At 43.0% G+C, this 16,562-nt stretch overlaps 1 protein-coding gene across 1 annotated transcript in view; it reads left to right on the top strand.

Moving 5' to 3' along the window:
- RAD18 (RAD18 E3 ubiquitin protein ligase) overlaps window positions 1–15,276 on the top strand; it is a 56,366-nt gene extending 41,090 nt beyond the window's left edge. Inside the window, exons 12-13 of the mRNA XM_075714370.1 lie at window positions 9,606–9,668; window positions 15,144–15,276. Coding sequence (XP_075570485.1) covers window positions 9,606–9,668; window positions 15,144–15,246 — 166 coding nt within the window. The 3' untranslated portion in view covers window positions 15,247–15,276. The remainder of the gene's footprint in view (window positions 1–9,605; window positions 9,669–15,143) is intronic.
- The last annotated feature ends 1,286 nt before the right edge of the window (window positions 15,277–16,562 follow it).

The raw sequence follows: 16,562 nt of genomic DNA, 5'->3' as shown, positions 1-16,562 counted from the left end.
GCAGACCAGACTGAACCATGTCCCCAAGTGCCACCTCTGCCCATTTTTTGAACCCCTCCAGGGATGGGGACTCCCCCACCTCCCTGGGCAGCCTGTTCCAATGCTTGACCGCTCCTTCCGTGAAGATTCGCAGCCAGAGCCCTCCTGATTGGAAGCACTGAAGCCCTTTTAGAAATGGACCAAGAGCTGAGCCCTAAACCGGAGGGGGAGATGTACCCCCTAAAAGGCCCTTGCAGGCTTGTGCTGTTCTGAGGCTGCTCCGCTCAGGTTGTGTACCGAAAGATGAAATGGGCCAGGGAAAGCGACTCTTCAGCGCTCACTTAGAAGGGAAGGAGCTGGCCCTGCGGCTTTGTTCCAGAGACGGGTTTGATGTGCCTGAAGCCTCAGCGTCCCAGGTTGCAGCTCGGGCCATGGCTGCTCTGCTGCTGGCTGGCAGTCCTGGGGAAGCGCGTGGCAGCAGGAACCTGGCGCTCAGTTTGTGCGGCAGCGGCGGGCAGGAGCCCGGGCAGAAGCTCTCCCCCAGCGCTAATGCAAGGCCAGCTCTTGCAGATTTGTACGTGATGTCACGTTTGACAGGTGTGCAGATGATGGATGGAGCTGCTTCAGCCTCACTATGCCTGCTGTTGCGCTTGCCCTAGAGCTCTGATTGTTATTTTAGTTCCACAAAATAAATGCCTTCAGCTTGGCTCTTCATCCAGAATTTAAACAAGGTGTTCCCGTTCTTCCCTATTTTACTTAATTTAATTTTTTTTTATTGCAAATTAACCTTTTGGCATTAAAGAACTTGGAAAATTTGGAATTTTAATCTTACAGAGTGAGTTCTTGGGAGGTAGAAAGGGCTTGTATTAGCTCATCCAAGGTATCATTAATCTCTGTTTCGCTGCCAGTTTGGTGTGTGAATGACGTTATGAATGATCCTCCCCATGGCCTTTGACATCAAAGTTAAACTTTTATGCTTTACCTGTTGCTGTCTGCAGGCTTGTGTATATGAACTGGAAGTCTGGATGAAGGTGTGTCATAAGGAGGTTTGCTGAAGGGTGTTAGCATGTGGCAGTTGCTAATGACCTGAACGTGCTTTCATCAACCCAGTTGGCAGATCTTGTTGGAAAGCGTGCGTTTGTTTGCATTATGTCTGGCTCAAGGCAGAGTTGCTTATTCCTCCTTTTTATGCATTCACTCTCTCCGAATGAAATATTTCCATAGGCTTCTTGAATCAAACACAGAATCTCGCAGTTGTACAGACCAGTGGGTGCGCATCGCAGATATTTGGACCTTCTTTTAAAAAACCACATGCTTAATAGCTCCCTGTGGTTTACTCTTAAATTCAGCTCCTGTGGAACAGGAACAGAATCACTAGAGTCTGCACAGAAGTGTTTTTTCAGAATCTCTCTGGGATTTTCTTTTTACTTTCCTACTTTGTGCATATCCCCTGGTTTGTATGTGTAGTGTGTTTTTTATTTATTTTTCTTTAAATCTAGGGCAGTTTGCTTAACCTTAAAAGCTAGCTACTGCACTGATCAAGAAGTTCAACAAAGTGGTGGGTTGTTTTGGGTTGGGTTTCTTTTTTTTTTGTTGTTTTTTTTTGTTCCTCCCCGCCCTGTTACAGTTGAGTTTACTACACAATGCTTGGCAGCTGGGCTCAGGAGTGTGCCGTAGGACATCACACGCTGTGGATTCTCATCCTTTACATCCAAACCGCTGTTCTTCTACTCCGCTCAAAAAGCGGTGAAAACAGCAATAATACTACAATGAAAGCTTAGCTGAAGTGACACACGATGCCTTGTGGTGCATGGAAACCCCTCTCGTCTGACCACAGTGTTCCTCGTGCCAAACCGTACCTGTCTGAAGGAGACTCTGGTGCGGTTTTCTGGGTTTTCTGGGAAACAAACACAGGTTACAGGGGTCATAGAATAGAATCATAGAATCATAAGAATTGCTTAGGTTGGAAAAGACCTTTAAGATCATCCAGTCCAACCATTAACCTACACTACCAAGTCTACTCTAAGCCAATCAAGGGTAGACTAGACTGAACCATGTCCTGAAGTGCCACCTCTGCACGTTTTTTGAACACATAGGGTCACCCCTATCCAAATACTGATGTGGGGCAATGCTTATGAAAAATAATGAAATGTGCTTTTTGTCTGTACTGTTTCTGCTCCTGATAGCTGCTCTGACAAAACAGCAGGTCTGATGGCCCAGTGCAATACCCAGGTCTTTGTTTGGCCCCTTGGGACATGTCAGGTTCTGCCATCTCTGCAGAGCTTTGGACTAGGGGCTTCTTGCCCCTCTCTTTTGCTTTGCCAGGAAACAGGTAGGTGTACAAGTGCCAGGTGTACGTTGAACTGTGGCTCATACTCCCAGTACATTGCTTACACATTTCTGGTAATTAAAATGGACCTGAATTATGGCAGGATTTTCAGAGGTTGTAAAAAGTAGGCATAGTCATATAAACTGCGTGAAAGTAAGTGATGTATTTTGTCCTTATCTGGTTACCATGGGGTTAATGTTTTGTTAAGTGTAGTGAAATAAATATAGCACAAGTCAAAAAAGAACGATTTAGATCTTGCGGGTTTAAGTAGCATTGTGCTATTGTACCAAGTCATGATTTTCTGAGGGTTGCATTTTATTTCTGATAATAAGAGGATATCCTTTGACAAGGGTAAACGTTTTTCACATTGAAATGTCAAAACTTGAAATATGTTTGGAAGTTCAAATCTGCATGCTGTGTTTTAGTGAAGAGAGTGCACTTCTAAATGGAGGGCTGATGTTATGATGGATTAAAAGAAAAATAGGATTTTGAGCAGCATATAGGATATAACAAAACAAGTTGGAGAGTTGAAATGTTTGCTCTGTAAAAAGATGCTGCAAGCAAATTAATGATTCTTATGTTTTCTCCTTCATAAGAACATCTGCCTTTTGTCCATCTGATATCAACTAAGGGAGTAGTTGGTCAATATTAGAAATTCATACATTGTACAAGAATCACTGATGTACTGATATTATTCAAAAGTTGATACTTTAATTGAGGAAAATAAAAATTTGACACCTGCTGTAACAAAGATACAGGCCATGCATGGAGGTTATAGCATTGACCCAAATGTGTTTGGTCTTTTGATAAATTGATGATCCCACCGAGAGAGCAAAATGTGCGTAACAGATAAACACCGAAACAAGTGCTCCAGGGACACCTTACAGCAGCCGTCCAGTACCCGAAGGGGGCCTGCAGGAAAGCTGGGGAGGGACTTTTTACAACTGCATGTAGTGATAGGTCAGGGGGTAATGGCTTTAAACTGAAAGAGGGTAGACTGAGATTAGGTGCAAGGAAGAAATTCTTCACTCTGAGGGTGGTGAGGCACTGGAAGAGGTTGCCCAGAGGAGCTGTGTGTGCCCCATCCCTGGCAGTGTTCAAGGCCAGGCTGGATGGGGCTTCGAGCAACCTGGTCTGGTGGAAGGCGTCCCTGCCCATGGCCGGGAGCTGGAGCTAGGTGATCTTCAAGGTGCCTTCCAACCCAAACCATTCTGTGAGTCTGACAGTGATTATACATGGCATGTATCCAGAAGGACATCAGTCCCTAGTCTAGAGCCATGGGGTTTGGACATCTTTGAGCCCTGAAAACAGAAGTGATAGTGCACCAGTGCTCTTCAGTGCTTTAGCCTGCACGATGTCCCAACTGGTGCCAGACTCCCAAGAAAGTGGTTAAGATAGATCCAGCAGATCTTTTCCTTTCCTGAAGGCAGAACCTCAAAGGCGTGCTCTCAAGCTGCAGAGGAGGCCGCTGAAAGCCAAGAAAGCCTGGAAAGAGTGAAGAAAAACAGTGAGGCAGTTGAACCTGTGTAAGGTTTAGTGTAGATGAGGGCCTTCCATGGGGAGTGCTGGGGAGCGCCCAAGGCTGGCTAACTTGCTGTCCTCTGAGGACGGGAGGATGAAGCCGTGCTCCGTGGTGGCAGGGGTGCGGGGTTTGAAGAGGGGGTGCTGGGAAGCCAGGGAAGACTTTGCGGTAAGCGGTTAATCTTGGATGTTCCGCAGGGCTTACGGCCACTCCAGCAGCACGCTCGTAGCATTTATCACAAGCAGGTCAAAGTGGAAGCAGGATTGCGAGGAAGACTATTTTCCCTCACTTCTTGTGACTTGGCATTCACCTTCAAATGACACGGGTAAAATGAGACAGCCTGTAGCTCGTTTCTCATGCCAGCACTGAGGAAAAAAATGCACAATGCACATGCCAGAGCTAAGTACATAATGCACAGCAAGATGGACTGATTAAAGGACACTGGCTGTTCACCGTGAAGCCAAGAAGGAACTTAATCTGCCTTAAAATACACAAATTCAAAGAGACATTTGCTCCTTTCATTTTTAGAACGAGACATGTTATTCACGCATACGTCAGCTTTTTTTCTCGCTATTTTGAGGTGGTGTGTTTAAAAGAAAAAAAAAAAAAAGAAAAGGCTGGGGGGTCAAATCCAAATGATGGTCAAGAAAGGAATAGTTTACTCTTGGTTGGTTCTCTGTAAGTGTCCAGAAGAAACTAATCCTGCAGAAAAGTGAGGCAGAGTTGGGGAATTGCCCAAGTCTTTGGAGCTGCACTTTTCTCAACCTGGAGACATGAGTAAGTCCAGGAAATGAAACCTCTTCACACCCTGTCACCTTGGCTGCCAGCCTGTTGCGTCTCGAGCAGTTAGGTTTCAGAGCTGTAATGGCTTTGCTATAAAAATTTACTCATCTGGAACTGATAGGTAAAATCTTAGGGTAGAATAATGACCTTTATTAAAGAAAAGGACAGAAAACCTCTTGTGGGAAATTGTCTTGGATTTGGAGTCTGAATAAAGTTTGAAGATGTGTTTTGCTTTGTCTGGCCTCAGTATAGGTAGATAGCTGTGGGGTATTGAAAAGGCAGAAAATACTGAAGAAGTGAATAAAACTATTCTAAATTCTGTGATCCCTTTGGGCCCCCTAGGCTAAAATTTATAGAAACAACATACATAATGAGGTAGCTATTTCTTTTTTATTTTAATTAGTTTTCTTCAGTTTAAGTGAATTCATTTGATGATAAGAGCTTAGGAGTTTTCTTCAGGGGAAATAAAATAATTATTTTAAAATATTAATTCAGCGGGTGGTCAAAATTTCTTTTGCTTAGTTGAAAATGTTTTCTGATAATTGTTTTTCAACTGTGTGACATATTTAAGGAATTTTTTTAATTTGCAAACAGGTTTGTTTTTTCACCTGCATGTGGAAAAAAGGTATATAATTACTTCAACTCAAAATCAAGCAATTGCTCAGTCTTTGCAAAAGAAATTGATGTCTAAGAGAGACTAGATGCAGAGAACTCTTTCATTGAGTGACTGGCTTGGAACAATGGATTGTTTGAAGAAATTCTGAAACAAAGGGCTTATTAGCTGCAGCTGGAAAGTTCGCAACCCTGCAGCTTGGTTTTGTACAGTTCTGTGCAGAAATCCTCGGTGTCTCGATGCAGTTACAATGTAAAAGTCGATTTGGTTTGCTGGGGGCTCTGGTTACTCTTGAGCTGATAGCCTGTTCACGTCTACACGAGTCGGCTGCGGTGGTGACGCGCTCTGGTACGTTTTGTGCTCAGTGTTAAAATAATGTGGTACGCATAGACTGAGTTATGCATGCAAATTATGAACTTGCATTATTGTTCTGAGTGTTAGCCAAATTTTTTCACTTTTATTGTTTTGCTTACGACAAACACGGTGATAAATGATAATAATGCTACGTTTTTCAAGGCAAGGAAGTACATTATGTTCAGGCATCAAACCTATTCTTTTTCTATTTTAGGGGACTAAAAGTACACAAATAGCCCCTTGTCATGTCCCATCCCGTCCTTCCCCCTTTTTTTTAGATGTAACTGGAACATTGGGGTAGGATTTAGAAGTATGATAATAACTCATTCTTTGGGCATCCAGTTTGTGTACTGAAAATGAGATTTTGACAGACTTATAATTTTGAGAGTAAAAAAAATGCTGGATTTCAAAACTTTCCCCATCCAGCATTGTTTTTACAGCGTGTTTTACCATGTTTTTCATTTGAACGTTTTATATTAGATTTGGTACTGAAATAAGAAAATTAAAATTGCCTGAGCCCAGACCATGGGAAGAGGCAAGCTTGGTAAACTTGGCTGCCTGCAACAGATGCTCACCCAGAGGGCTCTCTGAACGATGGGGGTGTGCCCAAATCATTCCTGCTGCACCCTGAGCCTTGTCAGCTGCCCCATGACATTATTTGCATTTACATTCCTTCTCCTGTTCGAATTATTATCTTCTCTCTAATGATGCAATATGTTATGAATATTAAGTGTTTCAGTGAACTCCTGACTCCTGTCCTTGAAAATGTGACCCAGGTAATGAGCTGAGAGGTTCAGCTTCTGTCCTGCACCTGAGATGTGCAAGTTGTGTACAAAATGGTTCTTGCTTTTTAATTTGTAACTCTCCAGCAGAGACAGTGCAAAGACTATCTGTACTTCTTGGTAAGGAGTGCTGTTTACCGTATATTTGCACAAAGTGGTCTTCGTCCAGCAGAAATGGTACTGAAATGGTAAAAGTGGGCAGCAGAGTGCAGTACCTGCACCGGGGGGTGTGCTGGGGCGCGCTGGGGCTGAAACGGGCAGCGAGCAGCTTCGTCATCCCAGGGGTGAGGAAATGGCCTCAAGCTGTGCCAGGGGAGGTTTAGGTTGGATATTAGGAGAAATTTCTTCATGGAAAGAGTGGTCAGGCATTGGAACAGGCTGCCCAGAGAGGTGGGGGAGTCCCCATCCCTGGAGGGGTTCAAAAACGGGCAGAGGTGGCACTTGGGGACATGGTTTAGTGGGCACGGGGGTGTTGGGTTGATGGTTGGGCTGATGATCTTAGAGGGCCTTTCCAACCTTAATGATTCCTAGTTTTACTTTCATTAAAAAATAATCCAGCCACCAAGGCAGGAAATATGAAATTAATTATTACTCTCCCCTTAATTGGTTTAGTGGTGGACTTGGTAATGTTAGGTTAATGGTCGGACTGGATGATCTTAAAGGTCTTTTCCAACCTAGATGATTCCATGATTCTATGACTGCAAATGTGGCTCTGCCTTTGAAAAGTGCACAGTGAAATCACTACATGGGTCTTCTACGCAAAAACAACCTCTCTAGTATGAGACGTGTTGTTTGTTAAAATTTTTTTTTTGGCAGAAATACCATTTGTAAACTTCATCAATTGTCCGTGTTATCAGGACGGCTTTGCCGTGCTGGAATCTGTCGTGTGAGAATGAGTATTTCTGGGCAGTTTTCCTTAATATGTGTTTTGAACAAACATATAAACACACTGATATCTGTGTATGAAGTTATGACTTTGGGGATGTATTTTTACAATTTATGTCTGCTGTCTTTAACAAACGGGATCAATTTTGTTGTAAAACCTTTCAAGTAAATCCAGGAGAACTGGTATCCAACTGCTGTCCCATGGTTTACACTAAAATCTCCCCAAATGTTTGTGTGACATTAGTTTGTTATGTAATTTCTGCAATAATGTACAGACTGTTTGAGCTGCCAGGCATATTTTTGAAAGATAGTTTCCAGAAAACAACATTTTTTCCAACTTGTTAGTTGATTTCTGCAACGCTGCAATTTGGCATATACTTGAGAACTTTGCAATAGTTGATATCACGGAGCCTGAACATGCAATAAAAGTTACTTATCAATAATTGACCAGAGTATTGTGTTCACTTAATTCAGATTTTATTGCAATTTGACAAAATGTTCTCATTATTTAAATTACAGGCTGAAATCATCTGTGTAGTTGCTTGGGTTTTTTTAACTTTGAGCATATGAAGAGGTCTGACTGATGTCACCGAGCTCATACTTGTAGTTAATTGAGTACGTGTGTGTGCGTGTACGTGTGTGCGTATATCTACACACACACGGATTCTTCCCATGTTGATGCAATAGTGATAGCTGAATCTAATAACACCCTGATTTAAGTAGCCTCTGTGCATACTGTAAAATACGTGCAAATGTAGCAAGCAAAATTTTGCTCCGTTGCTGTTGAGGGTACGGCTGGTATGCCGCCGTGTCACATCAGCACCTCGAGGAGATCCCTTAGTTCCTTTAGGAGCGGATGTGAACCCCTAATTTCCGCAGCGGGAGCCGTTCTTCAGCTGTGCAGATGGGTGCTTAGCCTCTAGTCCAGCGAGCATTGTATAACTTCACTACTAGAAAAGCTTTAAAAATACATTTAAATTTTATATAGGCCTAAGTGTTTAAAAGAAGCAAAATAACCGTAAAGACTTTATGCATTTATGTGCTTACTCTTACAAAAGCAGCCTGGGAGGACATTTTGGGCTCTTACTGCTGCAACAGCTTGAAGGCTTGCTGAGCATTGACAGGACTTGCTTGATTCCGTTGTTAGCCAGGTTGGTAGCTCGTTGCCGTAAAACTAATGATGTAGACTGGTTCTTATTTGTTTATTTGTCTAGAGTTACCATCTTAAATCCTTTACATTAAAGCTTCTCACCTGTCCAGCACTGGTACTAAGTTGGACCTGTTGTGTTCTGTATTGTAAGTATATAAATACTGGCTTAGGAAAGAAATATTTTCCTTGTCATGTTAGAATGTAAAATTATGTGTGAAGATGAAAAACTGAATAATCTTTTCAGGCAGGTTTAAAAAAAAAAAAAAAAAGTTGTGATGCATCTAGCTTGATTCCGTCCTCATTCACCTCAGTTTGCAGTATCCAAGGCACTGAGATGCTTTTTTTTCCTTTGTCTAAGAAAAACATCCATTAAAGTTTTAAATTAACTATTTTAATTAAGAAATAAATAGCTTTATGAAATACATCTTTCAGTGGTCAGTTGTATTCTTTTCAGAATATGTGATCAAACCACAGAGCAAAACCATTTACTTCAGGGGCAGATAGCAGCTGAAGATTGTTATGACCCTGCGTAGCATATGCTTTCTTTTCTAGACTGTGCCTTTTCCTCGGGAGGTAGCTTTGATGGGGAAAACTTGCTCCAAGCAGCTCAAAAAGAGCCACCTCTGTTCGTGCGATGAGTTACTGTGGTGGCTGGCAAAGCACGCTGCGCTTGGCTTTTATCTGGGTGTGTTGACAGTGTTGGCAGTTTGGATTTTGTCACTAATAATTTCAATGTTAAGGTTTTTTTCTTTAATGTTGATTTTTTTTCTTTTTTGTTATGGTCAAAATGTAAGCTTACACCTAAGCCTTGAGTTTTGAGGTTGAAAGCACCTTTACTCTTCGAAATGTTGTACTTTACCCACCGAAGCATCTTGCAAATCCTCTCCAGAGAAATTGTCTGGTGCCTGTGAATATAAAGCTATTGTAGCTGCCAACAAGCAGAAATGAACAGAGAGAATTGTCGTGTATGTTAAATAATGAAAATTAGACCTGGTAGTAACTCTGAAAATTATGTGATGCAGAGCCAGAACTTTCTGGACTGTGCCATTAGTTGAAATTACTTCTCGTTGGTTGAAATTACTTCTCGTTGCCAGTGCTGTGTGGAGGGGTCCGTCTCCTCTACGTATTCTACTGCCTTTGCTAAGTAGAGCCCTACTTTGCTGTAGGTGTTGCTAAAATAATTTACATCTGTTCTTTTTCCCCTTCAGCTCCAGCTCAGACATTTTGAGAGATCTGCAAGAGCCTGAGACGTGTTCAGCATCCTCTGACAAGTAAGTAGAAAATACGGGTGGAGAAGTCCTTGTGACTGAGTTAGGTCAGTAGTTTCCAGTTTGTGGAATCCTACGCGTTTTCTGCAGGAGAGGCAAATTCTCTAAAAAGTCAGGTTCTTGGTAAATCTCCACAGTGGTGGGAGATGCAATTTGGTCAGTGTTTTGGATCCTTCAAAAATAATACCTGGGTTTGGAGTTAAATACTCCTTTGCTCTTCTGTAGTTAGTTACTAGAATACTTGACTTCATTTTTATTTGGGTGAAGAACGTACCAAACTCAATGAAAAATCACCTTTAACTCGTAACTTTCTGGAGACCATTTAAGCAGCAGTCCCACATTAACAAGGTACTGTGCATTAACCAGGTTCATTTTAGGAAGACACTTGATCTGTGACAGTTGATTCACTGCTTTCAGAAGAATGCATTTGCTTCAACCCTGTCTAGCTCCAAAACTACATCCTTTAGCCATTTCAACCAAGTGTTTTTTTTCCTGTGGTCTCTGCCTCCCATTTCCTGAGTTGAATAGGTGTGCCCAAATCGTTGCCTATTTTTCCCAGTGATTCACACTTTTTATTAGTCTGTGCTGCTGGCGACAATTTTTGTTGGCAGACAAATGATTTTAAATTCAGAGTAAGGTTTTAATCCTTCAAATATAAATTAAGTTCCTGATCCTGAGCAAGCATCTTTGTGCAGGTAAGTGTTAATAGGTGAGGCATAAAAATTCGAATCACACGTGACCTGCTTCTGGAAACAGCTGTGTATCTGAAGAGCTCTGTTGATGTCAGTGAGTTGCCGGCATATAGGATTACACAAATGCCTAAGACTTTGTAGGTTCATGGCTTGATGAGCATTTAGTATTTCACTGACATGGACCCTGCGTTCAGAAATTGCCGTATTAAACGAAACCTCCAGGCAGCAGTTGCTTGTTTAACCCATTTTTTGTGTCTGCAGATGACAGCATCGGTCTGCTTAGTGATGTTTTGGGGAGTAATGCAAATCTCTGAATCATATTTCTGTGAATGTGATTGCATATTTTGTAATCAAAGGGGATTTTCTTAGGTTTTGCGTTTTTTTTTCTCTTGTACCCTTTACACTTCAGGAGGGTGAGTCAAGTCACAGGGTTCAAAAAAGCTGCTGCTCCTTAGGAAAGGCCCTCTGCTCCGGATGGAGCACTGGAGGCGGCTGCCTGCCAAAGAAGGGAGCTGTGGCAACGCCGGGCGTGCGTGTCCGCAGTGTGCAACCGTCGTTCTCCACTTCTAGAGAAAGCTAGAGAAAACTAGCTGGAGATGGTTTTTAGAAGACAAAGAATTAATTTGCTATGTCATTTTGGGGTCTGTTAAGCTTTCTGCAGTAGTTGGGATTGGCAATACTACTTGTTCTTTCCCAGACTTTCAGGATATGTGTGTTCTTGTCAAAAGGTGTTAATTGACATCTGGCACGCTTAAGTTCAGGTCAAGACAAACCCACAGGGGTGTCAGATGAATAAGAAGATATTTTTCTTTCTAAAGTTTTGCAGGTGCAGTCACTTGTATTCCTTGTAACTATAGTAAAAATAGCATCAGATAGAGTTTGGGAACTGAAACTTTGCTAAATTACTAGGCTTCCAGTCATTTGTCTGGTGTCTTCATAAATCCCGCACATGCGATGGTGGGAAAGGGGCTGCTGGGTCTTTATTTAATGGGTTGATGTAGATGTCCAGTGGTGAGGATTCCACAGTCTCCTAGTGTTAATTTGCTTCACTATTGCTGTCATTAAAAGGGCTGTTATTTCTTTGCTGAAAAGTGACTGACACGTAGAAGCCTGTTCTGGTGTTCCAGCTGAGACCTTGCTCTAGCTGACCCTCCTGGGGAGCATTCTGTGAAAAACAAATGTTTTGGTCTGGTTTGTACCCCTCTGTGTCCCTTCACCCCTGCCCAGGTACTGTATTTCCCCTTTTCAGCCTTTTGAGTATCTTGCATCCTCCACAAGTTCCCCATAACACAGTGGAACCTCATTAACCAGCATATTTTTGGACGTTATTACTTTCTCTCTAGTGAAATGTCACGCTTCTTCAGTGAAGTGATTCCTGTGCGGGTATGTGTTTTCTCAGATACGTTACTGGTTGGTTTTTATGCAAATTCTATATTGGCATTTGAGGCACAAGCTGGTTTTAGACTCCTCTGAACTCACCAGTGCTGGTACTGGGTGCAGATTCTGTCTCTTTGGCCAACTTAAAATCTTACTTACCGAGAACTAGTTACTTGTGTATTTCTGAAAGGCTCGATAAGTACGGTAACTGATGGAATACATCACAACAGTGGCACTGAGCTGTGCCGATGGTATCTAGCTCGAGTGCTGTGACATTGGGGTACTTGAGCATGTCGTGGAGGTGGTGCAGCTGTGTCGCTGTTCGTACCTCGCAGCCTTCTCGGGCTCCAGTATCATTTAAGCGCTTATTTAAGTGCTCTCCAAACTTACGTAAGCAGCTATAAATCATGTGAGCTGTCCCAGTTAAGACAAAGGGCATAGTATTTGCAGGGTGGGTCTTTAGATTGATTTTAATCAGTTATTTCTTGGAATAGATTTCTGTGACCAATATCTTGTCTGGCTTAGTGGTAGTTACAATGCTTTAGATTACTAAAAGTTGTAATTAACTTCCCCATTTTTTTCAGTTTCCTTTTTTTTTTTAAATTTTTATTTGCATGGAAAAGAATTGATTAATTCCTCATTTAATTCAATGTTGGGTTTTTTTCCCTAATGTTTGCATCCTATCTTGAATTCAGTAAGACAAAGGTAGAAAATGTGAGATACTTCATTATAGAAAGTGATATCTGTAAGGTCATCTATAAAGTGGATTAAGGTTAATGGTTGGACTGGATCTTAAAGGTCTTTTCCAACCTAAACGATTCTATGATTCTATGAAATACTTACAGAAAGAGACAGGATTGTAAAAGTATTTATGGAAGTAAAATACTTGAAATAATTTACCGAATCTCAAGGATTGCTTCTTATCTGTTTTCTGTCAACCTATAGGCAGGCTATTTCAAGCTAGACCTCAACAATTCATTAGTAAGCAAGCGATGCAGTTCTTCCCAAACTGTGCCAGTAAGCCAGTTGTATCTGACAAGAAGATCTCAAATAAATAAAAATTGGCACGAGCCCCCCCTTTTTCACAGCCTTGCCTGCGTATGTAGTTTCTGCTCTGTATAGCCAAATAATGTCTCTGGGCAAGTGCAGCAATTAATTTTAGGCGAAGAAACATTAAGTGCTTAATGTATTTTTAGCTTCATTTAATGCAGTTAGTTTTTGGAGAAGAACCCCTACATTGTTTTGTCGGGCTGGTCTCACCATCGTAAGTGCTTTGCAGACCATCGGGAGTTAATTTTATTCACCGATTCTTTCGCCAGCTGTCGCCGCTGGGAGCGGTACCTCCAGCAGCGTGGGGCCAGGGAGGTCATCTTGTTTGGGGGAAACTCCGTGTCAAGGCCGCGGCCATTGGGTACCCAATGGGTGCAGCTGCAAGGCTCCAGCTGGCTTGGGGAAGCGTAAGGCTGCGCTGTGCCCGTGGGCTAGCAAAGCGCCCTAGGATGGGAAAAGAAAGGTGATTAAGGTGATGAGTAGGCGATACACTGCATCGGACAAGTTGTCCGTCCAGCTCAGGATCCTTCATCTATCAGCGGCCAAAGCCATGTGCTCTGCAGAAGGGTTAGTGTATCACTTCCATGTCTTACCCTGTCCCTAAAGAGCGTGCTGCTCCAGTGTCGTTCCTCAGAGGCTCGTAGCAGCCTGACCACCGAGGTTAATTATCCTCTGCTCTGTCACACAAATGCAGCGTTGGATGGAGATAGGCAAATTCTCCTTGACCTAGAACAGAAGATATGGCCCACGTACAAGAGTTGGGTACGATGGACACACAGAGCAACCCCCTTGGGTTTAATTGAAAATGGCTACTTTAGAGCTTAACTTAAAGAAAAAAGGAAACTGTACCATGGCACTCTTAAAACATCTGTGTATGCATTTGTGGATACTTGCATCAGTTAGCCTGTGCGGTTTAGTTGGGAGTGGGACTGCCTTTGGCAATGCATTGCTGTACTGAGAGAGTTCACAAAACTCAGCCTTAGCATTTGCATTGAATTTAAATAATGCAAAGTTGTGAACTGTAGGGGAGAAAAAGGTGACAGATAGAAAGAGGCTTTATTAATGTCTAATTTCACTAGCTTTTAAAACCTTAGCTGCTTCTAGGTTAAAATGAGAGATCCTCTCCACTGAATGAATGCAGGGGATGGAAGCTGGGGAGGGGAGGGTACAGCTGGGAGGGAGAGGCCTTCGCCCTCGGTCCTCGTGCACTAGAGAAATCACACCTGTAAGGTTTGTAGTGTTGAGGACTGGGGAGGGTAGGACGGGTAACGCGTAGGCATCGTCTCTTCCTTCTGCGCTCTGCAGGTATGTGTATTTAATCACGCTGCTGTCTCCAGGGGCACAGGCTAAGTCCTGTTGTGCTGGGATTCCTGCTCATCTTCCTGGACATGGTTAACGGTCTCATAGATGCAGGAGCTCTGTTTCCATCGTGGTGCTGAACCGAGCCCTGAAGTACGAGCTGTTCTGTTAATCTCTTTTAGTATATATCTTGCAGCAGTCAACAGAGACATGGACTTTGGCATTTGAGAGTTTTCCATTGTTATTTTCAGTTGTGAATTCTGAGTTTAAGCCAAAATGAATGGTCCCTGCAACCTAGCCAATGGTAAAAAAAAAAAAAAAAAAAAGTGCATTTATAAGGAATGTTTAATTAGTTAATTACTAATAGCTATTGATGGGTGAGTGATATCTTTCATGTCAGCACTACGTGGAATTTTAAGCTCCGAGGCTGAATGATGGCCGTTAGATGCATAATTTAAATATGGCTAGTTTAACTTTTTTTTTTCTTTAAAATTAACTCTGACTAAAAAGAAAACACTTCTTTGAGTTTCCAGTGGAAAATTCTTTATCCATAAATGAGAAGAGCGTCTGGCAAAGAGCCTGTTCAAAGACGGGAGTCCCACGCGCTTTCCTTCTTGGGCAGCCGTGACCAAAACCACTCGTCCCTTTCCTCGGTGGCCGTGCCGCTGCGGATGGGACTGTTCCAAGTCGACCTTTTCTGATACACTGTAATCGTGGCTTCGTCGGCACCGTGGGCTCTTCTCATTTATGGACCAAGGAGTTTGAAAGGTTGCTGCCGCTCCTTCCTGGTCCGGACCGGTCCCTGGTGACAGGAGGGGAGGCACGGCGGCTCCCCTGGCCCCGCGTGCTCAGGGTGAAGGGGATGGTTCGTGGGTGCTCTCGTTGTCTTCGAGCGAGAAGGCAGAGCAGTGTTTCTCCACCATCACCACTAACAAATACGTGGGTGCACGCCTGCATGCTGCTTACAGTGCTTTAATACAGCCTTCAGTACTTGCCCTGTTTAGAGCATCTTCAAAACCATATTTTCCTTTCCTTTTTTTCTTTTTTTTTTTCCCCCCAGCAGCAGTTTTCTGGGTCTGCAAGCTGACAAAAGAAAGCCGCGTCGGCCCCGAATGCCGGAAAACGATCAACTGCTTCCCAAGAGTAAGCGGAAGAAGAGCTAGCGCTGCAGCGACGCGAAGCTTAAAACCGCGCAGAAGGCTTACCGCCGAGAAACACTTCTTAGTTTTTTCCACTTTTCAGTGTATCTGGGTACTTAATAAAATGCTGGATTTTCGCATAACCGTCGTTCAAACTGCCTTAAAGTGGCCAGGCTGGTGTGCTGCCGTTTGTTGTTTACAGCACCGGGGGCTGTCTCGCTCCGAGATTGGGCATAAGCTCCCGGAGCAGCGCTGGAGCCTCGAGCCGGCTCCTGTGCCGCGCGGCAGCGTCGCCGGGGAGGCCGTGGGCCCGTGCCTCGCTGCTCTTCCCGCCCGCGTGCCGCAGAAGCTCGCTCTGCCCTCTTGGGCGCAGGCGCGGGGCACGCTGTGCTGGGGCTCGGGCAGATGCTGATGCTCCAGGTACCTGGCTCAGCTGGGGGAGGCGTGCGGGGAGCTGAGGGACGGGGCGCACTTCTGTTCTGCTGGAATATGCTTTTTTTGGAATGTATCTGTCTAAGCTTACTCATTAGTACGTGTTGTTATTTCAGTTTAAAGTCATGACATTTGAAAGAAATTGAAAGGGTGTTAGACATCAAGTATTCTAGCTTTAAAACACTAGCATTAAAAGGTCTTAACCTTCTAAGGAAGTTGGTGGAGTTTTGTAATGAAATAAAGCAATGCAATAAAATGAAGGTAAGCCTGAACAACAGGGTAGGTTTTTAAAAATACCGCTTGTAAGCAAAATACATACCGTGCAAAATATTCAAAGCTGTTCTTACTGAGGCCTGAAGCTTTGGTCACAGCTTTGCATCAGGGACTCTGCAAAGAAAGCGGAAAATCTTTTTAGGATTGAGGGTTGTGTGCCTTTTGACTTCAAACTATAGCTGTAGTTGGGACTGAACATTTTGCTTTCAAAAATATTCCTCCTCGAACCATGGTAGCAGGCAGTATTTTTGTCTAGAACAGGCTAAATTGGTGGTGAATAAAATCTGTAGTAAATGCATTGAGGTAAGTGGATGCAGAGGAAAAACAGGAAGCTGATTTTGTTTGTTTGTTTGTGTTTTACTAAAAGCAAACCTTTTGAAAGAGTAATTATTGACTTCTGCTTTTAGGTCTGCCTTTTAATTATAGCAATTAAATACAAGACAGATTTAAATTTTGTGCAGTTAGCCAGAGAAGAATAAAAATGATTGCGTGCATAATGGTCAGTGTGTCTGAAATTCATGTAGATCAGTTTACATCAGCTGTTGAGCATCCCCTGGAGGTTTTTATTGTTGTGTTTTAATTATATTTGAGTTCGCAGCGCTTCTCTTTCTTTAATATGGTAATGATAGCCGCTG

The sequence above is a fragment of the Pelecanus crispus genome, chromosome 7 (genome assembly GCF_030463565.1).
Source record: "Pelecanus crispus isolate bPelCri1 chromosome 7, bPelCri1.pri, whole genome shotgun sequence".
In the NCBI taxonomy this organism is placed as follows: Eukaryota; Metazoa; Chordata; class Aves; order Pelecaniformes; family Pelecanidae; genus Pelecanus; species Pelecanus crispus.
This window is presented reverse-complemented; position numbering and strand designations above follow the sequence as displayed.